This window comes from Protopterus annectens, chromosome 7.part0 (genome assembly GCF_019279795.1).
Source record: "Protopterus annectens isolate FY-2018-M chromosome 7.part0, PAN1.0, whole genome shotgun sequence".
NCBI lineage: Eukaryota > Metazoa > Chordata > Ceratodontiformes > Protopteridae > Protopterus > Protopterus annectens.
Window position 1 is genome coordinate 1,685,523,277 of NC_056739.1, and position 26,661 is coordinate 1,685,549,937.

The following is a 26,661-nucleotide window of genomic DNA, read 5'->3' on the forward strand; positions in this document are numbered from 1 at the left end:
GCAAGTGTTTACCTCCTCCTCTTGACTGTCAAGTTCAGTCTTGGTTGGAGAGAGCTTTACCTCCAGTTTGACTAGATAAGTGCATCTCTCACAGGTTGTGGTGTTGGGTGGTAGGAGGAGAGGGTTGTCTGTGTACATGAGGCAATTGCTACATTGCCCCAAGATGCCCAGATTCATCAGATAGACAGGAGAGAACACTGGGAGCTGACCCTTGGACATGCCTGAATACAAAACTACTTTCCTCTAGACAAGTGAGGAAAGTGAGTATAACAGCTGTTTTTCTCTAAGCAAGTGAGGAAAGTAAGTACAAAACCTATTTTCCTCTAGGTAAAGAGGAAGACTGAGTGCTGTAGTAATTTGTAGCTTATTTATTGCTAACAACAAGTTCTGAACAAGTGCTGAGCACTAATAAGCAAACTAAGAATCTGTACCTGGATCGTGCAGTAGGCTACCTAGTGTTTACCGCTTACCTCTCCCACTGATAAGCTAGAAGGCTTCCCTCCAACACAGAAAGGCTTGGGGGGCTCAGAAGCTTACAAGCAGTCCTGGATACAGCAAATCTGTATCTGGACTAGACTAGTTACAGGAAAGGTGGGAAAAGTACAGTTTTGTACCTACCATAAATGTAGATGTCCGATAGGTATGCATCTGCAGTCATAACATATGGGTTGTCCTGCCTCAGGCAGCCCTTCGGTCGGCCGGATTCCAAAGTCTGGGTCTGGCCTCGGCTGATGTCGCACATTCCCTGACGTCACAGCTCCTGGGGTATAAAGGCATCAGCCGACGCCATTTTCCTCAGTGTTTCTTGCCCCAGATGCCAGGTGCCCTCTAGGAAGGCTAAATTTGGATAAATGTTGAATGTTCCAAACAGTAGCAAATATATATATATATATATATATATATATATACATATATACAAACAAACAAACAAATACTCCATAACAGATTCCCCCAGCTAGCTGAAAGAGGGGTAAGCACCCTAGGAATACCACAGAGGGGAAGGAGGGTGGGTAATCCTGACTGCAGATGCATACCTATCGGACATCTACATTTATGGTAGGTACAAAACTGTACTATGTCCTTCAAGGATGCATCTGCAGTCATAACATATGGGTAGAATACCATAGCCAAACTGGGGGAGGAGGTACTAAGATAAGGATGGTGTAGTTAAGATCCCCTGTAAAACTGCAGTTGCAAAGCCTGCTCGGGATCTGGAGTATAAAGGTAGATTATAATGCTTGGCAAATGTATGCACGGAGCTCCAAGTAGCAGCTTCTAAAATGTCCTTGGTAGCCACCCCTCGAAGGAAAGCTGTAATGGTGGCTGTGGCCCTTGTGGAATGAGGCCTGATATGTTCAGGAGCTGTCTTTCCATGAAAAGAGTAGCAAAAGCGAATGCAATTTCCTATCCATTTTGAAATTGTCTGCTTGGAAATTGCTTTTCCTTGCACCGCAGTTGCATAGGCTACAAAAAGTTGGTCAGTTTTTCCTGCTAGTTTTAGTTCTGTCCAGATAGTAGCATAGCTGTCTGTGTATATCCAAGGTGTGCAAGAGTTTATCTCCTTTGTTCTGCAGGTTAGGGAAGAACGTAGGCAAATGAATGGCTTGGTTCAAGGATACCCTGGATACCACCTTTGGCATGAAAGTTGGATTGGTTCTGAGAGACACTCTATCCTGGTGAAAAATAATGAAAGGCTGCACTGCTATTAATGCCTGTAGCTCGGATACTCTTCTTGCTGAAGTGATTGCCAGAAGGAAAGCAGTTTTCCAAGATAAAAACTGTAAGTCTGCTGATGCTGCTGGTTCAAAAGGGGGTAGAGTCAATTTTTCCAGCACAAAATTGAGATCCCATGCAGGTAGAGGGGGTCTCCTTGGAGGTTTAACATTTTTGATTCCTCTCAGAAATTGTCTGAGTAGAGGGTGAGAGAAGAGAGGAGGATCCATATTGTATTCTGCTGAAATTGCTGAAGCATGAATCTTAATGGAAGAGTAAGACAGGCCATTGTGGAACAATTCTGCTAAGTATTCTAGGATGCGTGCTAGGTTTGCCACTGTAACATCTGTGCCCATTGATGTGCTCCAAATGAGGAATCTCTTCCATTTAGCTGAGTATGCTTTCCTTGTGGAGGGTCTGCGAGACTCCAGGATAATGTCCTTGACCCTCTGAGATAAGACAGCTTGGTTTGGTTTCAAGCAATTTTCCAGGCAGTTAGTTGCAGAGTTTTAAAGCTTAGATGCAGGGTCTTGAAATTGTTCTGCGTTAGAAGAAGAGGCCATAGGGATAGAGGCCATGAGTTCTCCTGAGACATGTTTTTCAGTAGCGGATACCAGTGTTGTCTTGGCCAGTCCGGAGCTATTAGTATCACCTTTGGCTGTTCTTCCCTGATCTTCAGAAGAACCTTGTACATCAATGGGAGAGGTGGGAATGCATACACTATTAGGGCATTCCAGCTGAAAGAGAGAGAATCCACCCTCCAGGCTTGTGGGTGGTATGTCCTTGAGCAGAATTTCTTCAGTTGGTGGTTGAGAGGGGAGGCGAACAGGTCTATCTCTGGCAATCCCCATTTCTTTGTTATGAGTTTGAAAATGTCTGGATGCAGCATCCATTCGTGAGCATCCGTGGTAGTCCTGCTTAAGCTGTCTGCTAGTGAATTCTCTTTTCCTGGTACAAATATGGCCTGCAGTTGGATATTGAGGTTCAGGCCTAGGTTCCACAGATACGAAAAAAAGCCAAGGAAAAACGTTCCGCCAAGCGTATAGCCAAGTGGTAATCCACTCACTGCCAAATGCAATATCAGATGAAATTAAAGCATTAAACTCACTTGTATTTTAAAATTAATGACCCTTAAAAGATAATGCTTAACTCTGTGGAGACTGTGATAAGTAAATATTGTATATTTGTTTCCATAGTTTAAGGTTTTTTTCTCTGTTGGGTTCCTGTGTCTTTTGCATTCTGGTTTTCACAGAATAATGGCATAAGGGATATAAGTATGTAGCATACCATTTATTGGATAAGGACCTTTTTTAGCTCGGCTGGGACAATTCGTTGAGAATGTACAATTTAGCATGCATGAAGTATAATGGTATAATGGTATAATGGTATAATGCTTCGAATTAAACTTGAATACAAAGAAAATGCCAGCAATTTGAGTTATAGGTATTTTAATATATTGTGCCCACATATATATATATATAGTAAACAGGGTTTATCTACCCATATGGTATAAGAGTCAATAGCTCTCTTTTTTAGGGCGTTTTAACGATTGTTAGAAGCATAGTAAGTGAAATAAGGTATTGACGCTTAAATATGTTTTTGTTAACATTACGGAAACTAACTGAAAAATCGCTACCATTTTGGTCACAATAATTTAAACAGCGTCTGTATATTTAGCTTTAAGAAAATGCTAAGGTTATAAGCCTTAAATGGAGCTGTTTGGTATGTTATATACAAAAAATACATTAACATTTGACAAATGTAAGGGTTGTGAGTATTGAACATATTATGATTTTAAAAACTATCATTTTAAAACTTATGTTCTTAAACAGTGAAGCAAGTCGGATTCCAAACAATATGGTTTTAAGTGTTTTTAATACATAAATATATTAGTATTGTACTTAATTTAATTAAAATTATAAATTGCTAATTGATTGATTGGTACCCTATTTAAGGGGGAAGGTGTAATAACTGACTGTTTCACTTTTGTCTGAGGAAGGAGAGATAGGATTCTCTCCGAAAGTGCTTGTGCATAATAAAAGCTCTTACTTTATAGTTGCGAACTATTGTTGCTTTAATTTCATCTGATATTGCATTTGGCAGTGAGTGGATTACCACTTGGCTATACGCTTGGCGGAACGTTTTTCCTTGGCTTTTTTTCGTGTCTCGACAGTTTGTTTGGCTTTTTTGGAATCACAGTTTGTTATGGCCAACGAGGGAAACGCTGCCTCGCAGAGCTCACTTTTCTCCCAAGACGTTGGCGATGCAAGCAACAGTTTGGATATTCATTCAAAAGATGCTGAGGCGAAAGCCGATGGGGATCTCACAACTCTTATTCATATGCTTATGGGTAGAATGGACATGTTCACCCAACGAATGGACATACTTGATAACGCTCTCAACATAAGAGCAAACACGCATCAGGCGACGCAAGGAGTTGACGCTAATCTTGAGAATGACGGAGCCAAACCGGTTTCTAGTAGGGCAATTAGAAGTCAGCAACTGGTTAGTGGAGCATCATCGGATTCTAGCGACATTCCTGCCGGACAAGGGCATGTAACAGTATCGGGGAATACTGTAACACAAGGTACTGTTATTTCTTTAAATGATTCCGTTCCGACGGTATCATTATATTTAAACAGAAAGAACTTTTTTACAGTCCCTGACAATACAGCAACAGGGGCAGTTAACACAGAGACTATTGACGAGGCTAACATTAATAACATTGCAGAGCTCATTGGGGATTTCGATTACAAGTTATTCAGATGTAAAAAATTGCAGCTCGAGATCTCCTACCTAACTGAATGTTTGGATAAGAGAATAGTCCCCAAAGGGTTGAGGCAGTGGAGGTTCCCTGTGGGCCTGGAGGAAGGATCTGATTTTCATAAACAGCTCCTGGCTTTATTCGATCAGCATAGCTTTGAGTATATAGCTATGCTAATTGACCATTACACACAACAAGTGGAAGTTTACAGAAACGATTTGGCTAACTTGGAGCATGAAATCAAAAGCAATCATGATTTCTTGCGGTACAAATATGATTATTCTCGAGTGTTTTCTAGCATTGATGCTACCATCAACAAATTGTGTGACAACAAGAGAAAGAAAATTACTAGAGATATGAAGCAATATGCTGACAGCAAAGCTTATCCAAAACCCCCACAAGTTAGCCTATCTAGTAACAAGTTTAGGGGGGTCCTGTCTAATTTAAATAACAAAAATTTGGGGAGTAAAAGCAATGACATGTACCAGTTGGACACTTTTTTGGAAGAAGGGCATAAAGTACAGTTTTGTACCTACCATAAATGTAGATGTTCGAGGATCCACATTGCTGCAGTCCTAACTATTGGGTAGTCCGCTGTCCAGTCGGCCCGAATACCAAAGTATAAGGCTGACGTCGGTCAGGGCGCATTAGACTGACGTCAGAACGTCAGGGTACTAATGCGCATGACCGACGCCATATCCTCAGTCTTTTCTTGCCCCAGATGTCAGAAGACCCTAAAAAGACAAGGCCCAATATACCTGCACCAAAAATATGTACAATATATACAAAAATATCAGCATATAACCTCACCTACACAACCACCCCTAAACACAGAGGGAAGGAGGGAGGTAAATTGGACTGCAGCAATGTGGATCCTCGAACATCTACATTTATGGTAGGTACAAAACTGTACTATGTTCTTCGCACCCCATTGCTGCAGTCCTAACTATTGGGTAGAATCCCAAAGCAGAGGTAAGGGAGGCTGGCAAATCATAAAGAAGCAGGAGCTGACAACATGCCTTGCAAAATAGCTGTGGCAAAACCAGCCCTAGACTTAGAGTAGAGAGGAAGGTGATAATGCCTAGAGAAAGTATGCACTGAACTCCAAGTAGCTGCCTCCAAAATATCCTTAGTTGCCACACCCCTTAGAAATGCTGTTGAAGTGGCAGTAGCCCTAGTGGAATGAGGCCTAATCCCAGCTGGAATCTCCTTGCCATGATGGGAATAACAAAATGCAATGCAAAACCCAATCCACCTAGAAATAGTTTGTTTTGACACAGGCTTGCCCTGCGAACTCAAAGCAAAAGAAACAAACAACTGCTGAGACTGCCTAAAATCCTTGGTCCTGCTCAAATAATAACGCAATTGCCTGTGCACATCTAAAGTGTGCAAAATCTTTTCCCCTTTATTTTGGGGGTCTGCATAAAAAGTAGGCAAATGAATAGTTTGGTTTAAAGCCACACTAGAAACCACCTTAGGCATAAAAGAAGGATTAGTACGTAATGATACCCTATCCTTATGGAAAATCAAAAAGGGCTCTACTGCCATAAGGGCCTGCAACTCAGACACCCTTCTTGCAGAAGTAATAGCCAACAGAAAAGCAGTCTTCCATGACAAGTATTTCAATTCAGCAGTAGCCGCAGGCTCAAAAGGTTGTAGAGTAAGTTTTTCCAACACAAAATTGAGATCCCAAGCAGGAGTAGGAGCTCTACGTGGGGGTCTTATATTCTTTGCCCCTCTGAGAAACTGCTTGAACAAAGGATGCGAAAACAATGGTGGGTCACAATCATAGTGAGCTGAAATTGCTGCAGCATGAATTTTAATGGAAGAGAAGGACAAACCTTTGTCCAATAACTCAGTAAGATATTGAAGAGCCACACTCAAATTAGGCTCAGAAATCTCCAAATTCTTTGCTGTACTCCAAAATAAAAATCTCTTCATTTTTCTGCGTACACTTTCCTTGTACTAGGCCTTCTAGCTTCCATAATCACATTTAAAACTTGTTGAGGAAGTTGAGACCGGCTGTCTCTCAAAACAGAATATGCCATGCTGTTAGATGAAGAGAACGAAGCTTGACATTGAGCAGGTGGCCTTCTCTCTGAGACAAAAGGTGTGGAATCAAGGGTAAAGGCCATGGAGGCTTCTTTACTACACTCCTCAGTAATGGGTACCAGTGCTGCCGAGGCCAATCTGGAGCTATTAAAATCATCCTTGGCTTGTCTTGTCTGACCTTTAGAAGCACCTTTGGAAGAAGAGGCAGAGGTGGAAACGCATACACATGAAGATTTTTCCAACTGAAAGAAAGAGCATCCACTTTCCAAGCTGTGTGATGTAACCTCTTTGTGCAAAACTTTGGCAGCTGGTGGTTTAGTGGAGAAGCGAACAGATCTATGTCTGGAGTTCCCCAGGACACTGTCAACCTTTGAAATACATGAAGATCCAGTTTCCACTCGTGGGGATCCATGATTTGTCTGCTTAACACATCTGCTAAGGAGTTCTGTGCTCCCGGCAGAAACCTTGCCTGAAGAGTTAGTTGCAAGCTGAGCGCAGTCTCCCATAAAATCATTGCTTGCCTGCATAGAGGATAAGAATGTGTTCCCCCTTGTTTGTTGATGTACCACATGACAGTTGTGTTGTCTGTTAGAATCAACACCTGCCCTGGAAGAAGTAACTCCTTGAAAGCCATTAATGCAAACTGGACTGCTAACATCTCCTTCAAGTTGATATGTAGATGCTGTAGTCTGGCAGGCCACTTGTCTTGTATCCACTTTCCATTTAGATGAGCTCCCCAAGCAATGTCTGAGGCATCTGTCGTTAGAATCTGACTCGCCTCTGGCCGGGTCACAGAGAGTCCCTTGTTTAGGTGACATTCCTGAGCCCACCACAAAAATTCCTTTTGAATGCAAGGTATTATTTGAATGACAGTGTCCAAATCTTGGCAGTGCTGTGTCCATACATTTTTGAGATACCATTGCAGCTTCCTCATATGCAGTTTGGCATTGGGAAGCACCAGAATACAAGATGCCATGAACCCTAATGCTTGAAGGACTGTCCTTGCAGTCAGCACGGACTGATGAGATAGTTGATGAAAGTAAAGGGATAGACTCTTTTGTTTGTCCGGGGTTAAAAAGGCCATCTGGGCTGCTGTATTCAGTCTCACACCCAGAAAGCACATGTCTTGAGAGGGTACTAGACTGGACTTTATTTCGTTCACAGAATACCCTAGGCATCTTAGCACTGCTATAACATATTCCAGATGCTGTAGAAGGTCTTCCTTTTCTTGAGCCAGAATCAGGCAGTCGTCCAAGTAAGGATAGATTTGAATTCCTTGTAGCCTGAAGTAAGCTATCACTGGAGCCAGAACCTTTGTGAATACTCTGGGCAGTAGATAAGCCAAAGGGCAATGCAGAGAACTGATAATGAGAATTTCCAGCTCGAAACGCAGATACTTCCTGCAACTTAGTCTTATAGGCACATGAAGGTAAGCTTCCTTGAGATCTAAAGTTACCATCCAGTGATCTTTGCCCAGCAGAGGTAAAAGCTGTTGTAACGTCAACATCTTGAACTTTGGAATGTCCAGATAAGTGTTGAGGATAGATAAATCCAAAATTGGTCTCCACGTGTTCCCCTTCTTTGGTACTAGGAACAGGCGAGAATAAAATCCTAGGCCCCTTTCTGATACAGGGACTGGCTGAATGGCCCCTATTTGGAGTAACAGAGAAATTTGCTTGTGAGCCTCTTTCCTTTGTGTAGGAGGAACGTCTGGCATGCCCTTGAAAGGGGGCAATGTACGGAAATAAAACCTGTAACCGTGGTGAATGATATCCAACACCCATCTGTCTTGAGTAATTAAATCCCAATTTTCTTTGAAAAGAGACAGTCTTCCTCCCAAAGGAGCTGCCAGACGAGAATCTACTGGCAGCTGAAAAGGCAGGTCATTGGGTCTGTTTACGAAAGGACTGACCCCTGCCCTCACCAGAAGTCTGAGCAGGTGAACTCCCTGATCTAGGCCTAAAAGAACTTTGAGCTCTGCCCCTACCACGTCTAGACCTACCCCTAGACTGGGAATCATACGCAGGATATGTCCATCCCTTAGTAGGCCAATTTCTACTAAACTTTGGTGGCTGCACCTGCAAAAAATCTTTAACAGTTTGCATAGACTTAGCTTTGTCCTCCATTTTCTTCAGGACTGCTTCCACAGGCGAACCAAACAACACATCAGACTGTAAAGGAGCATCCAAAATCCTTGTTTTAACATGCTCAGCCAAATTCTGATCCCTCAACCAGGCATGCCTGCGAAGAACAGAACTAGTGGCAGCCACCCTCGAGGAGGCCTGCACAGCATCAAAACCACATTGCAAAGAATGCTTACCCACTTGTTCAGACACATGAACTAAATCCAGCAACTCTTTACACTCAATACCTTCCGCCAAAGCATCCACCTTAGATTTCAATTGTGAAAGGAGATAATTTTGATATTTTAGCATGTGAAACTGACAATTCAACGCCCTCATGGCTAAAGTGGAAGAAGTATACACTTTCTTTCCCCACCTATCCAAAGCCCTTGCCTCTTTATCAGTGGGGACAGGATTTTTAACCACAGAGGCCTTAACACCTTTAGGCCCCTGAGAAACAGTTTCTGGGTCTGCCCTAGGACTCTTAAAAAGATACTTATGAGCTTCGGGCACCCTATAGTACCTATCAGGTTTAACAGGAGCAGGAGGCAAAGAATCAGGGTTCAGGGAAGCCTCTGCAAAAACATCTTCCACCACATTCAACACAGGAGGTATAGCTAAGGGCCTATGCTGGGGTAAAAACAAGAATTCCCTAAGCCTTTTCCTGGAATCAGAGTAATCCTGGCCTTCCCATTTAAAGTGTTCCCTCATGGAATGCAGAGTCTCTGAAAATGAGAAATCCTCAGGAGGAGAAGCTGTAGGAGTAGAATCATCCACATCAGAATCAGAATAAGGAGGATACTCTTGCAAATCTTCCGCAGAAGACTCAGAAGCCTCTGAACACTGTTCAAAACTCTCAAACTCAGGTTCCACCCTAGGCCTCTTATCAGGAGGGGGCATAGAACCTCTAATCATAGTAATCAAATCTTCTGCCATTTTAAGCATATGTTTCTTAGGCACAGAACCTGAAGTGCTAGGAGAAGCCCCCGCTGAAGCCAAACTTGGCCTACCTCTCAAAGAAGTTTTGGAAACAGAAGGAGAGGCTCTAACTACCTTGGGAAGAGAGGGAAGAACAGTAACCTGAGAAGCCCCTTCAGCCTGGCCTACTTCCTGAGAAGGCACATCCTGTAACAGTAAAGTCTCTGCCTGAGACTCCAAAGAAACTCCTGGCAAAACCTCTGGCTCCACTGAGCCGTCTAAAGAACCGACGTCTGGGACTGCCGGTTCATCAACCCTAGGCTTTACTGTTTTGTCCTTGCGCTTTTTGGACGAAGCGGGCGTCGGAGCATCCGACGGCATTTTATAATTGCAACGCTTCCCAAACACTAACCTGGCACAGTCTAACCTTCTCTTAATAGTGCGTTTGTTAAATCTAGCACAAGAGCGGCATCCAACAACGTCGTGCTCAGGCCCTAAGCAAGGTATACACAAGGTATGGTAATCCCTATGAGGTATCTGTTTCCCACAAGAAATACAGTTATTCACTTTTTCTGACATCCGGTAAATACTGAGGCAAGAAAAAACCAAAATGTTCCCCAACGGGGTACTTAGCCAACTTTGATTCGGTCTGAAACTCCGACTTCAGAAAATTTCAGAACGCCAACCTGCACTCGCAAAACTGCTTCTGCATCGGACCATGCGGCAAAAAAGACTGAGGATATGGCGTCGGTCATGCGCATTAGTACCCTGACGTTCTGACGTCAGTCTAATGCGCCCTGACCGACGTCAGCCTTATACTTTGGTATTCGGGCCGACTGGACAGCGGACTACCCAATAGTTAGGACTGCAGCAATGTGGAACGAAGAACATCAGTAACGACCCCCTTAGTGACGAAGAAGGAGAAGTTGACTTTGATAATGACCAACAGCAAAATCATGTACCTGTTGTCAACGACAAAGTTAATGGGCGAAAGCAGGGCGCTACTGCTACTAGGGCAGCACAGTCACGGGCGGAACATCAACAGGGTTTTGGACAGGCCCAGAATTTTCGGCAGAGGAACCTGAGGTCGAATACCAACAGAATGGCCTTGAGGAACAGACAGAATCAGAACAACAAATGATAAAAGAGTTTAGTCAGCCTGTTATTGTTTGCAGTAATGAGGGCGATTTTAAGATTTTTAATTACACCACCCTCAATATTTCTTCTGCCATGGCTGACTTTTTTTCTAAAGGACTGTCCTTTGTCCCTGATACCCGCATGGATTTGGTCAAAACACTTGTGGACCTTAAATTATATGTACGCAAATTAAACCTGTTAGCCGTATTAGGCAAGAATTCTTCCCTCATTAGACCATTTAGAATAGCTAGTTTATTTAATCCACCATTAGTAGGGAATCTTAAAACCTTTGAAAAATCCTGTGAATTAGATCTAAGGTTCTTGGCTGCAAATTCATTTAATAACAAATATAAACACAGCCTAAATATAACACCTGAAGAACGTGATTTTATTAAACTACTACAGGATTGTAAAATTAGGGTTATGAAACCCGACAAAGGCAATGGGCTCATTTTTATGAACCAAGTGGATTATATTAACAAACTCACTACCCACTTGAATAACGGCCCATATGAAAAAACTAGCACTAATGAGGTTAATATGGCATATAATAGGGTTAGGACCACACTTGAAGATTTGTTTTTGGAAGAGTTTATAGACACACATATCCATTCCTACCTAAACATTGTAGCACCGAGAATGCCCTCTTTCTTTGGAGCCCCAAAAATTCATAAATCCATTTGTGAACCCCCTTTTAGACCTATAGTTGATGGTAGGGGGTCTATCTTGGTTGCCTGTGCCAAATATGTAGATAGCGTTCTAAAACCATACATAGAAAAGGAAAATCAGATCTGTAAGGACTCGTGGAGCTTCCTAGAGAACATAAACAGAATACCCTTTGACCCTAACTTAAGCTTCTTAACCGTGGACGTGAAGGAGCTTTATACTACCATTCCACAGCAGTTGGGGTTGGAGTGGGTGAGGGAGTTCCTGGAGTCAAGAAATGCTGAACAAAACACTATCTATACAACGGAGACTTTATTAGAACTTGTGTTAAAATATAATTTTTTTACTTTCAATAACCTGATTTACAGACAAGCTTCTGGTGTAGCAATGGGCTCACCTTGTGGGGGTTCCTTCGCCAATTGTGTAATGGCACAATGGGAAAACACACTGTTGTTCAACAATTTGCTATTCAAAGAGCATGTCGCCTGGTACACAAGGTACCAGGACGACATGTTCATGTTATGGAGAGGTTCCCTAGATATGGTGGCCCCATTTATAGATAACATCAAAACCATGACTGATTTTTTAGATTTCACATTTGAAGTGAATGAGACAAAAATCAGTTTTTTGGACATAAACTTGATTAAGGACAACGATTCCTCTATGTTCATTAGTAATATTTACAGAAAGCCCACTTACTCCAATGGGTTTCTTCACTTTGGTAGCTGCCACCCCCTCCATCAAAAAAGAGCGGTAGTGAAGGGGCAGATGGTGAGGGCGGCACGGATGATCACCAAAGATGAAGACTTCCATAAGGAATGTAGTAACTTGACCAGTATGTTTGTCAACAGGGGATACCCTGATTCACTCATTCTGGAGATTTCATCTGAGGAAGATTTAAAAGGGAATCCGGCCATTTTAAGCCCATTCTTAATGGAAGAGGGTTTAACTTGATGACTAATCAAGACATGACTGGAAATTCGAACAAAAGAGGCAATGAACTTGACATTGGAGCTAGGTTTTTGTGCACCTTCTCTATTGACCATCATTTCATAAGGAGAATCCTGCAGAAAAATTGGGCAAACATAATGGAAGACACAAATTTGCACCAATTGCTAGGAACAACACCTAGCATAACTTTTAGGAAAGGATTTAATTTAAAAGCATTATTGGAAATGAATAGACACACTTCTTTCAACAGGGTCAAGGGCATGACTAAGTGCGGGTCTTGTAACCAATGTAAATTTATACAGGAGGGCAGCTACGTTATAATAAATAACGTAAAATATAGATTAATGGGCAACTTTAGCTGCTCTTCTAAAGCAGTGGTTTATGTGGCAAGCTGTAAGCAATGCCCGGCTTTCTATATAGGAAAGACTGAGAGGGCATTGCATAAAAGGGTGTATGAGCACCTATACGCTATCTCTAAGAATGACATTAACAATGCTTTAGCTTGCCACATTATGCACAATAGGGAACATAGTTTCAATTTCGTAGTTTTGAAGCAAATTAAGGCACAAACAAACTCAGGTCCATGGCAACTGTTATTAGAAAAAGAAGAGTTGCTATGGCAATTGAGGATGGCCGCACACACATATCCTGGCTTAAATGAAGCGATATCACTCACTTGTATTTTAAAATTAATGACCCTTAAAAGATAAGGCTTAACTCTGTGGAGACTGTGATAAGTAAATATTGTATATTTGTTTCCATAGTTTAAGGTTTTTTTCTCTGTTGGGTTCCTGTGTCTTTTGCATTCTGGTTTTCACAGAATAATGGCATAAGGGATATAAGTATGTAGCATACCATTTATTGGATAAGGACCTTTTTTAGCTCGGCTGGGACAATTCGTTGAGAATGTACAATTTAGCATGCATGAAGTATAATGGTATAATGGTATAATGGTATAATGCTTCGAATTAAACTTGAATACAAAGAAAATGCCAGCAATTTGAGTTATAGGTATTTTAATATATTGTGCCCACATATATATATATATAGTAAACAGGGTTTATCTACCCATATGGTATAAGAGTCAATAGCTCTCTTTTTTAGGGCGTTTTAACTATTGTTAGAAGCATAGTAAGTGAAATAAGGTATTGACGCTTAAATATGTTTTTGTTAACATTACGGAAACTAACTGAAAAATCGCTACCATTTTGGTCACAATAATTTAAACAGCGTCTGTATATTTAGCTTTAAGAAAATGCTAAGGTTATAAGCCTTAAATGGAGCTGTTTGGTATGTTATATACAAAAAATACATTAACATTTGACAAATGTAAGGGTTGTGAGTATTGAACATATTATGATTTTAAAAACTATCATTTTAAAACTTATGTTCTTAAACAGTGAAGCAAGTCGGATTCCAAACAATATGGTTTTAAGTGTTTTTAATACATAAATATATTAGTATTGTACTTAATTTAATTAAAATTATAAATTGCTAATTGATTGATTGGTACCCTATTTAAGGGGGAAGGTGTAATAACTGACTGTTTCACTTTTGTCTGAGGAAGGAGAGATAGGATTCTCTCCGAAAGTGCTTGTGCATAATAAAAGCTCTTACTTTATAGTTGCGAACTATTGTTGCTTTAATTTCATCTGATATTGCATTTGGCAGTGAGTGGATTACCACTTGGCTATACGCTTGGCGGAACGTTTTTCCTTGGCTTTTTTTCGTGTCTCGACAGTTTGTTTGGCTTTTTTGGAATCCTAGGTTCCACAGATCCATTGCCATCCAGCATAGAGGGTAGGAATGCGTGCCTCCCTGTTTGTTTATGTACCACATGACTGTGGTGTTGTCTGTCCTTATCAGCAGATGTCCTTGCTGGAGGAATGGTTTGAATGCCTCGATTGCATGCTTCACTGCCAGCATCTCCTTTTGGTTTATGTGCAAGTTTAACTGTCCTTGAGACCATAGGCCTTGGATACATTCGTCCTCCATGTGTGCTCCCCATCCTAGGTCTGAGGCGTCCGTGGTGATGGTCTGCCTTGGTTTGGTTTCGTGAAAGGCAACCCTCTGTTGCACTGGCAGGCCTGAGCCCACCACAGGAATTCCTTTTGAAGGCATGGAATGATTGGTATCATGGTTTCTAGACTGTGACTGTGTTGAGACCATACATTCCTTAGGTACCATTGTAATTTTCTCATATGCAGCCTGGCATGTGGGATCAAGATTATGCAGGATGCCATAAAACCCAGGGCCTGCAGGACTTTCCTTGCAGTAAGCTGAGTTTGTCTTGTCAAAGTCATGAAATAATCTGGAAGTTGTTTTTGTTTTCCTTCTGTGAGAAAAGCCATCTGAGTTATTGTGTCCAGATCTGCACCCAAAAAGGTTATCCTTTGGGATGGCACTAGTCTTGACTTTTGGATGTTGACTGTGTATCCCAAGGCCTGTAGCAGGTGTATGACATAGGCCAAATCCTTTATCAATTTTGTCTTGTTGTCCGCTTGTATTAGGCAGTCGTCCAGGTATGGGTAGATTTGAATTCCTGAAGTCTGCAATGTGCAATTACTGATGCCAGGCATTTCGTGAATACTCTGGGCGCAGTAGATAAGCCAAAGGGCAATGCTGAGAATTGATAATGCTCTGATCCTGCAAGAAATCTGAGGTATCTTCTGCAATCTGGTCGGATAGGGACGTGCAGGTATGCCTCCTTGAGATCTAGAGTCACCAGCCAAGACTCCTTGCCCAACATGGGAAGAAGTTGCTGTAGGGTCAGCATTTTGAATTTTGGTACAATGAGATATGTGTTCAGTGCGGACAAGTCGAGAATAGGCCTCCATTGGTTTTCTTTTCTTGGTACAAGGAATAGTCTGGAGTAAAATCCTTGGCCTTGTTCCATAGATGGTACCCTTTCTATCGCTTTCATCTGAAGTAAATTTTTGATTTGTCTGAAAGCCTCTGGCTTCTGATTTGGTGGTAGGTTTGGCATTCCGCTCCTTTTTGGTAAAGTGTGGAAGTGAAACCTGTATCCTTTGTCTATTGTTTGCAATGTCCATGAGTCCTTTGTAATGCAATGCCAGTTTTTTTGAGAATAAAGCCAGCTTTCCGCCCAGGGGAGCTTCCAGTTGTTCCCTGGTAGGCGGAATCAGAGTCAAGTCATTGTGTCTGTCCTGTGCTAGTGGTTGTAGTTGCAGCTGTGGCAGTACTTCTCTGGTTGGCAGGCTGCCACTGACGACCCCTGTAGGCACCTTTTGATTGACCTCTGCCTCGAGGGTGTCTATTCCTGCCTCTCTGTGCTCTGGAGGTGTCTGGAAAGGACCAATTCTTGGAAGGCCAGTTTCTGCTGAAACTCGGAGGTTGGACCTGTAGAAATTCCTTTACTGTTTGCACAGATTTAGCTTTTTCTTCCACCTTCTTTAGAATCTCCTGTGCAGGGGAGCCAAATAAACTTTGTTTCTCCATTGGAGCATCTAGGAGCTTAGCCTTGACATGGTCTGGCAGGGATTGTTCTTTTAGCCAGGCATGCCTACGAATTACTGCCCCAGTCATAGCTGATCTAAATGAAGCCTCCAGTGCATCATAGCCACATTTTAAGAAATGATTACTGACCTGCTGAGAGTTGTGTACCAAATCCTGAAGGGATTTATGGTCTAAAGGTTCAGGAGAAGAAATCTTCTTATTCAGCTGCTCTAACAAATATTCCTGGTACTGTATCATATGGAATTGACAGTTTAGAGCCCTGGCAGAAAGAGTAGCAGATGTATAAACCTTTTTACCCCATCTCTCTAATGCTCTAGACTCTCTGTCAGAGGGTAGGGGATTTTTAGCAGTGGTAGCTGCAACACCTTTTGGGCCCTGTGAGATAGTTTCTGGATCTGCAGCATGGGCTTTATACAGGTGGAAGTGAGAATCCGGGACCCTGTAATATCTGTCAGGTTTGGCAGGGGCCGGAGGAAGAGAATCAGGTGCAGAACTAACCTCATTATACACATCATCAATTACAGTTAGCACTGGTGGTATGGCTAAGGGCCTATGCTGTGGCAAATGTAAAAAAGTCCTTAGCCTTTTTCTAGAATCAGAAAAATCCTGACCCTGCCACTGAAAGTGTTCCCTCATAGAGTGTAAGGTTTCCCCAAAGGAAAATTCTTCAGGAGGGGAGGCAGAAGGGATAGAATCTTCAGCATCTGAATCCTCGTAAGGAGAATAGGCCCCTTCTTGATGGTCTGACAAATCAGATCCATCTGTGGAGTAGTCAGAGGAGACAGGTTCAGAGGGTTCAGTCCTAGGCCTTTTGTCTGGTGGTGGTTGGGAGGCCCTGTCTGGGTGAGGTTGGGAACCCCTAATCAAGGATATCAGGTCCTCAGCAAGACTGAGAATCTGAGAACTTGAGGAAGGCCTCTGAGAAGTAGATTTGGCAGGTAAAGCTTTTGAAAGTTTGGCAGCTTTAGCCCTGGAGAAGGCCTTAATAGACATAGAAGCTGGGGGCCTAGCTGCCCCACGTGCAGGTGTAGATATGTCCAAAGGAATGGTGTCGGACAAATCTTGAGCGCTAGCTTCGGTAGGGATTTCTGAAGCCGACTCAGCCGGGGCCTCTCTGGCCTCGGTTGTCGGAGGTAAGGTTTCTGTCGTAGTTAGAACCGAGGGCTCGGTTTCAGCCGAAACCGAGACACTCGCGGTAGGCCTAGCCGTGGTTTCAGCCGAAACCGCGGGCCGCGAGTGTCAGTCCTTTTCCCTGCGTTTTTTGGCCAAATGCGTAGTCGGAGTCTCCGACGGCATTTTATATACAAAAGCGGATCCAAAAAATTCTTCTGCAAACTCCGACCGACGTCTAAGAGTCCATCGGTTGAAGGAGACACAGGCTAAACAAGCTGAAACGTCGTGGTCTAAGCCTAAGCAGGGAAGGCAGTAAGAATGGAAATCCTTATGAGGTATTTGTTTCCCACAAGTTAAACAATTATTTACTTTGTCTGACATCGGCTGAGGCAAGAAAGAGTCCCCAACAGGGTACTTAGCTTTTTTCGAAGTATTCTGTAGCTGAAATCTCTGGATCTGACCGACCGGCACTTGCGAACAGCTTCTGCTTCGGGCACCGCGCGGCAAGAAAGACTGAGGAAAATGGCGTCGGCTGATGCCTTTATACCCCAGGAGCTGTGACGTCAGGGAATGTGCAACATCAGCCGAGGCCAGACCCAGACTTTGGAATCCGGCCGACCGAAGGGCTGCCTGAGGCAGGACAACCCATATGTTATGACTGCAGATGCATTCTTGAAGGACATCAAGCACAAATGCGGGCTTTTACACCAGAAGGTTGAAAGAGATAAAGGCTTGGGGGGCTCATAAGCTTACAAGCAGTTCTGGATACAGAAAATCTGTATCTGGACTAGACTAGTTACAGGAAAGGTGGGAAACAAGCGCAAATGCGGGCTTTTAAACCAGAAGGTTGAAAGAGATGGAAAAACTGCCCAAACGGCCAATAAACTACAATTACTGGGCCAGAAACCACTCTTGTGGTAGATAAGCTTGAAGGCTTCCCTCCAACACAGAAAGGTTTCATGCTCAAAGCTGACAAAATAGCAACTCTCACACTAGCAAGCCAAATGTTGTGTGACGGTACACAGGTCTTATCTGGGAGTACTGCCCGTCTCTTTAACTCCCTATAAGATAATCACTGCCAATACATCCCTCTGGTATTAGACTGGGATGAAACAGAGGTTCAAATTGGCACAGTCACGTATTTCAAGTAATTGCTGATATACATACCACGCCTCCTCACTCCTCACCTCTGACCCCCCAAAGGCAGCCATCTGTTTATGTGCCTGATGTTTGAATGTGAGGAAAGTGAAAAAATCATCATTCCAATATTGTATTCTACTTTGTTGCTCCTAGAGAGTACACTGCCCCTACACAAGCTATAGTAACCTTCTTTGTACAATGTTGAGGTTTGTGAGAAAAGTAAAACAATAATTCACACTGTCCTCGGCCCTTAGCCCAAATACATCTAAGGTCTGACTATGGTAAAAATTAAAGTGATAACCACACAATCTCCAGCCCCCCACCCACCCACACATAACCTACAACAGCTTTCTGTACACTCACATTTGAGAAAGGCTGGTTTTAGAATGGGTGTGCTTAACACCAGAGGCCATTATCAGCTTTCTCCTAACAAGGAGAGATCACAGCTCTGTTCAGCTTAAAGAGCACATTAAAGAAAATTAATATGTTAATATGCCCAACCAGCAACAGCTTTTTATGGGGGTCCCACAGAGTTAAGGATGATTAATGCAGCCCTCTGCAGTCTGGGCAGTGGGTGCCACAAGATTCTGGGAAGATCTAAGTGTCTGAATGTTCTGTGACATATTTTATGACTTACTTTTGAAATATAATTACTTGTTAGCTGCATTTTTGATGATACCCAGAAGAATATGCATGTGTCCTGGCATTAATGGGTTTATGCACAGATAAACTCAGTGATACTTTACACACACACAAACACAAGCCATAGCAATACTAGTTTTGCTCTTATTTCATCAAATAGCAATACATTGTACAACACTGGTACTCCCACACCAGATCAGTGACTGCTTTGTAGCAGTCATCAAACAGCAGCAAAGGGTAAGTCACTTTTATTTACCTCACTGAGGAGTAATGTAGAGCTGACACTGTACCTGATTTCATAAACATTTCCTGATTTTGCTTATAATTTTGCTCTGTCTTTCAAAAAGGTTTGAGTTGCTGGTAAATTATTTAGGATCACAGACCATCAATAAATCCAGATATCACAGTTTTATATTACTTATGGTCCAAAAATGTATGTTGATGCAAAAGGTGTTGTTCTATTAACTTTGTAAGCAAATTACTGTAATTTTTTATTCTGCTATTACTTTTGGCATTGCACTGAATTCTTCAGCAAAGAAGATGTGAGTTATAGTATCTGGTGTTCTGCCAGTATTTATAACATTTCCTGAAAAAGAAAAACATCCCTATATATTGGAAGTAGTAGGTTTGAACTGAGATTCAGCACTCTGGGCTGCTGATCTCTCTAGTGCTTACCTTGCTCATGTTCATTATTAGCTTTATCCTAACAGGGTCATATCACCCCCCTTATCAGGAAATAAATACATTTTTACTCATTTTTCCCTATCCAGCAATAGCTTCTCTGGGGCCCCCACACAGTCAAGGATTATTAAGGCCCCTCTGCAGCCACTGGTATTGCAGGTACCTAAAGCTGACTATGTTGTTAGTTTTAGTGGAGAGAATGTCCAGCAGTAAGGTTTAACTGAGCCAGGGGCACTATGTCAGTGGTAAAATATTTAAGTGAATTGTGAAGCCAGTTACTTGATAGAATACTTAATATAACCAGAGATATCTTTCTTTGAAATTTAAAGATACAAATCAAAATTATTACTCACCTGTTTTATTAAGTATACAAGATTTCTGTACTAGCTTTTGTTGGTTTAACAGACATGTTACAAAATATCAAGATAAGCTAACTTGCTGTGGTTGGGGGGCCTCCCGGCGATTTCAGGGTTCGCGGGTTCTTAAAGCCAACTATATATATATGTGTGTGTACATCCATACATATACATACACACATATGTTGTGTATACTTAACTATTTATTTATCTTAACCTTGAATTCACAGAAGGGTTAAAATAAAAACATGTATAAATACAATGTATAGCAATGGCTACAAATTATTTCATGTACATATAATTTTATATATATATATATATATATATATATATATATATATGTATATATATATATATATATATATATATATATATATATATATATATACACACACACACACACAGAGAAAAAGAGAAAAACAGATACAGAGTAAAGAGAGACAAACTATAGAAGTATTATTAGTATTTCAACAGATAGCAAACTTGCCTTTGGTTCCGAATGGTCAGGCAGCTATGAGTTAATTTCCTAAGACAGGTACTTGAATTCATTTTAGGGGTGAATTTGGCAAGGGTTGGGTGTGACATAATGGTTAAGGTCCTCGCCTCCTAGCAGCGATTGATTCTGGCCTCAAGTTACGGGCAAAATTTGAAATGGCCCTTCAGGGCAGTTAGCATAGTACTCATCCAAGAATTTATCTATATCTATAGAGAAAGAAATGGGGGGGGTGATTAAAACACTATCCTAACAAAAGGAACAGGACCTATTTCTCCCACAGACTTTAATGGGAATAATACAATAAAAAAGTCAAACTATGCATATCCCCCTGAAAAAACACACACACAGATATAGATATATAAACCAAACAATATAAAAAAGAAAAAAAACTCAGCACTGTCTCCCACTTCACTTACTTAGGGAAAAACAGTAAACTAAATATACAAGCTTACCTCTCAAATGTCTCATTTTTCCAGGGAAATCTTCATTTACAAGACAAATTCAAACATGAATCCCAACATCTCACATTACAATCAACAAATCCATACATTTCCTGTAGTATGTAAACAGTGGAAATCTTTAAGATACAAATTATGCTCAGTATTAATTCCTGCTGCACACAGCGCTCAAGTCAGCTAGGTTTACCACCTGTCCTTCTTTGTGCATGACAGCCCCTATTTGGGCAGCTGTGTCCTATGGGGAAAAAAAATCAAAAATAGTACATATGCTAACGTTTAGGACAAAAATATTTCCTACGTTTTCTTTAATAGCTGCATAAATTAATTTTATATCTGAAACATCCAAATGTTACATGAAACAACAAACAACTCAAGTGCTACAAGTTTAAGCTTTTATTTTGGCCAAAAATTAAGTTCTTTTCTTTGTACTGGCCATGGTTATGATTTGACCAGCGAAATTTCACGTTTCTACAAAACAGTCACACTTTGGCCATTTGAAAAGGTGACAAAGTCAGCGAGCAAATTAAGCAAGACCAAAAGCAAGGTAGCTTATCTAGCATAACACTTACTATTTTTTGTAAAGTTTTTTCCCCTTCTCACGCTGACTTGACTTCACTTTACTGGTCTCCCTTAGGGCCATAGACCCTGCAAAGACAGGTATGTGCTGCCATCATCTATACAGATATCCTTTCTTCAGCTTAACAGAAACACTACATATTGTACCCCCATATACTTGGACAGGATCAGTTTAAGAACATATGGACTTAAAGACCAATGGAACCTGCAGCATCTTCCTGCTGTGTTAATGTTCCTGAGTGAGCTACTAACTGTATAGCCTGAAAGAGAGCTGAAAGTGATTTTTTCTTTATCTCTAGTTATTCGAGAGAACAGAAAGTTCTTTGCAGTTTGTTGTTACATCTTCTCTGTAATGTGAAACAGACCTCTGGCAATAAACAGGACAGACTACCCTGTGAAAAGTGAATGCACAGACAGAAACACCCGCGTTTTTTTTTTTTTTTGCAAGAACAGTGAGGTAGCTGGTAACCACACTAAACAAATGGGGTTAGGCCTTAGGGACCACTCCTGCTTTACAAACCGACCAAGAACAATCAATAGGCCTTGTTCAGCTATATTAGAAAACTCAGAAACAATACACAGTACTGCACTGAGCTTATATCAAACACTTCATCTTACTCCAAAAGGCACTGCCAACACCTTAGCCAATGAATGTATTTCTAATTTTACTTTACTCATCCAGTTGTTCTCTCCTTCCCCTCACCACCACTACCTACCTGTCCCAAAATTACTCTACATTTGCTCCTACCTGTTCTCTCTAAAACAAAGAAACTTCATGGGCCCTGATAATATCCTTGGCTCAGTTGAAAAGTGTCATATGCCACACAGCCCATCCCCTTCTAAACTTCCTCTACCCAAATCTCCACATAGGCTATGTGACATCCACACTCTGGGCCAGTAATCAAGGAGCCTGAATCCTCACCACTGACTCTGGAGAGGGACATTAATTTGGAACAAAAATGGTACACACAGTATTTCCAGATGCAGCTCTCTGCATCAAGCACAATTTCCCTTAAGAGCACACAATGAACACACTAAGCCCAAGGTCTGGACTGCTCTCTCTGCCTCCCTCCAAGTCCCCAAGAAGACTCCTCACTTGCACAGCTATAGAGTTTAGTCCTCAGCAGCATGTCCAAGCCAAGTACTCCAGCACCCCCTCTGTGAAACCAGTGCTTTAAGTTCCTGCTCCAAGCAGCTGACACACACACACTGAGATTTGATTTGAGTGCGTTCACACACACACACACACACACACACACACACACACACACACACACACACACACACACACACACACACCTGGGAAAGGCTGGCTGAGATTTACTAGCTATAACCCTTCTACCCAGATTATAAGGTAGTTACTGCCACCAGACACTCCAAAGCCAGCTACTCTAAGGCTCTTACAAGGGTACCAAACTATACTAAGTGAAATTAAAATTAATACAAATGGTAATGTTTAACCAATGCAGTAAGGCTTTCTGGAGTGGCCACTGAGTCACCAAATAGATATGAGTACTCTCAAAGGTTAAAATATTTTCTAAAGGACCAGCCACAATGAAAAGTTTAAATATAGTTAATAAAAAATAACATGAAAATACTAAATATCTATTTACAATAAACACCTGAGTTTCAATCACATAAAATATTAAAACAACACAGACAGACAGATTCACATAGATACAGAAAAACAGTACTTAACTAATCTCACTATATTTTCCTGACTGACCTACAGAATTACTATTCCCTATTCCACGTACTAAAGCAAGGCAAGATGAAGTAGGTCAGTTATCCTTCTCTGTCAGGTTCCAAAAACAGAATGCAATGAGACTTCAGTCTCGCCTAGTATTAAAACATCATTTTAGTGATGGATTACAGAATAACATCACATCTGGTCATCTGACTCTGTTTTCCAGACTACTTCCATCACTAGAACCTGCCAGGATTTAGCACATATGTGTTACAATACATATCACAAGCTTTGTTAAAGTTTATTGTAGCATCTGGAAGCTGTAAATCAATTTTAACACTTCTGCTGTTCCTACAGAGTCTAACAAACCATACTTCATACAGACACTGATTCTCTGGCTTCATTCAAAAACTGTGAGATAAATAAAATCTTTATGATCTAGGCCCAGCATTTAATTTCAGAAAAATTTTCAAAGTTAGCTGCAGCTGGACTATGATTAAACTCTTCTCTTCTAGTATTATCTGTTATAATATATTCATTTCAACAGTTACAATGCAGTCAGTCTAATACATATGTACATTTCTTTTCTGTCCAGCAGGACACACTACTGATAAATTTTTAACACAAGCATCTGTACAAATCAGTTTGATATTCAAACAACATATAATTTTTTATTAAATTACAGCTAACTGTGCTGGCATATGTTACGAATCCACTGCCCTACTTCTCATGGCATAGCAGGCAATACCTCACATTATCAGAGGCTATATCCCTGCACTGTGGAGAATAGCCACTGCAGTTCCACAAAACACAAGTTAGACCTCACAAATGACCCTGGAAACTACAGAAGTGTTAGCTGCAATTATATTATCTGTAAAGTTAAGGAATGTGTAACTCTTGAACTAAACAGCAATACAATATCCCAGCAGTAGCACTACAGGCCATTACACAATGAAATGCCTCATATGTCTGCAGTACTACCACAACATGAAGCTGTTCTGCAAGTACTAAGGTGTCTGTTCAGTCCAGGCAGGCAAGATCCCCTTGCATGAACGGAAGTATTATTGGACAACTCAAATCACTTTTTTTTTTTTTTTAAACTTGGACTACTTCATTCCTGTACAGCCCCACAGCATGCTAACACTCTGGTTGTAGGCTTCATATAGCAAACTTTACAGTTTTACCTGTCATGCATGCTGCATTACAACCAACATATAGTGAAGCTCAAGAGGTAAATATTTGCATCCATGTTGAGAACACATAATAAAGGGTTACAATCAGGTCTTTGCAGTGTATGGACCTTTATCTGCTCCACGTACTACTACTTACAGAGGAAAAAATCACTGTGTTTTGTGGCCTTTCATAGCCATATAGCACTTAAGTGCTGTCAAAATGACTGTAACAACAGAATCTCTTCCACTAAGTCGGAGACACATTACTGACAGACAGCAGACAGAAACAAATCTGATTTTTATTCTGCCACTGTGATTTGCTGGACAGTACTGGCATGTTTAACAGACAAGAGTGATAGCGAAGCTTAAGTGAAGCAAGGGGTGGTTAACATTTGCTTTGATTGGGTCTCGGGTCTCATGCTATAGAAGTGCTTAACTGATTTGTCTTTTTCTGAATATCAGAGCCTAACCACCATGATACATGCACTATATGTATTTATTATTTGTTACTTTAGTTGTAAAATTTATTTGCTGTTACTTCTATATTTGAATCCATATATCTATATATTTTTTTTTCAGTCTGCAGTGCACAGCCCAGTCAGACTCTCTCATTAAACTAATACAAATTAATAAAAGGGCATTTACTGTAACAATACTTAACTATAATATAATGCATACTGTTGTACTGTCATTACAGTTTTGTGCACTTGACATTTCTAACTCTGAAAATAGGCCAGATGGATCAGGTCACATAACCACATAAACAATAAAACAACCAAATAACTAAACAGAAGCTAAACAGAATAGGTTTAGGCAGTAGACCCTGTTTGTTTTATATTGCATAATATGATCAGATCTCAAAGAAGTGCTACATCACATATTTCATGCAAGTTGGGGCATGCTTTCGGTAAATGTAACTGACAGCCATGACTTGCAGCCCCATATCACTGTAAACTATGGCTATGTAAGTTGCACTTACCCATAACAGTAGATGTTCAAATTGCTCACTGCTGCAGTAGCCCTTAGGCTATATGGGTTGCTTCTTGCCTAGGAAACAATGACTGGCCAGCTTCAAAAACTCTGGCTTCCCCACCCACTCTTTCACTCTGACTGATTCCCTAATCCTGTGGAGAAAATCAGCAGTCAGAGTGAAGCTTTTTTCAGGACTTTCTTGCCCATAAAATGGAAGAAGAACATAACATCCTGAAATAACTAATCAATATGAACAATAAAACATATAAAGTAGAAACCAAATACTACCTTACTTTATATCCAAACTACAATTATATAAAAAAAGCAGGGAGATCGAGGGTGGGTGTGGCTACTGTAGCAATGAGGAATTCAAACATCTACACTTATGGGCAAGTCAAATGCAACTTACACATTTTCACTATGTTCATCATTCCCACTGCTGCAGTAGCCCTTAGCCTATATGGACTGAATGCTAAAGCCTATTCATTCTGAGAGGAGGACTGATATAGATCCAGAAGACCCTGAAGAATGGTCCTTCCAAAGTTTGACCTGGACCAAGAAAAGGTATCCAGCCAGTAATGCTTTGTAAAAGCATGTACAGAGGACCATGTAGCTGCCTCTAGAATGCTTCTGCAGTCCAACCCTTTCCACTATGCCATCAAAGACGACAATACTCTAGTGGAATATGCCTTGATACTGCCCAGAATGGATTTGCCATGGTGAGAATAACAAAAAAATATATATAGCTATTGTATGTTTTGACTCAGGATGCCCCTTTTTGCCCCTTGATAAGAAAAACTAATAATCAGCTTTTCTAAAGATTTTAGTTCCATCAAGATCATATTTCAGCTGCCTATGCATGTCCAGAGTAGGCACAATCTGTTCTCTGTTTTTTAGGTTCTGGGTGGAAAACTTGGATACTGATAGCTTGATTCAAAATAAACTCTGAAATTACTTTAGGCATAAAAAAGGGGGTTGTTTTTAAAGATACCCTACCCTATAGAAAATCAGATAGGGTTCACCCACCATGAGAGTTTATAACTCAGATACTCTTCTTGCTGATGGCAACGCAATGAGTACCTTAAATCGGATCAATGGTCAGGTTCAAAAGGTGACACAGTCAATTTCTCCAGCAAGAGCAACTGGTTTATGAGGTCATCTCTGGTTTCAGGAACTGTTTTGACAAAAACATAAAAGAAAGAGGAGGATCCGTGGACAGGCATGCTAAAATGGCCACAAGATGAACCTTTATAGAGAAATAAGCGAGGACAGAGGAAAGTAACTCACACAAATAAGTTAGCATCAGTGGTACAAAATCCCTGATGGGCCTCTGGTTATTGCCTAGGCACCAATTAGAAAATTGCTTCCATTTAGCAAAACAAGATTTTGTAGTAGCAAGCTTTTTTGCCTTCGTAAGCATCTTCTGCATGTTCTCGTGAAGTGCCCAACAGGTGTTAAAACTGCATCACCCAGGCAGTCAGTTGAAGTTGAAATAGACTGAATTGTTCATATGTGTTTACTAGACTAATGACCACAATAGCCTTTTTAAGCCTAGCCATGCATCCCA

At 41.1% G+C, this 26,661-nt stretch overlaps 1 protein-coding gene across 4 annotated transcripts in view; it reads right to left on the reverse strand.

Annotated features, from left to right (window-relative positions):
* Positions 1-26,661, reverse strand: part of LOC122807168 (sialidase-2-like) — a 307,506-nt gene that overhangs the window by 219,139 nt on the left and 61,706 nt on the right. The window contains exon 1 of one of the 4 annotated variants that reach the window (XM_044078199.1): positions 20,682-20,750. The exons of the other annotated variants lie outside the window; for them this stretch is intronic. Coding sequence (XP_043934134.1) covers positions 20,682-20,697 — 16 coding nt within the window. The 5' untranslated portion in view covers positions 20,698-20,750. Of the gene's footprint in view, positions 1-20,681; positions 20,751-26,661 lie in introns of those variants that run through there. 4 annotated transcript variants of the gene reach the window in all.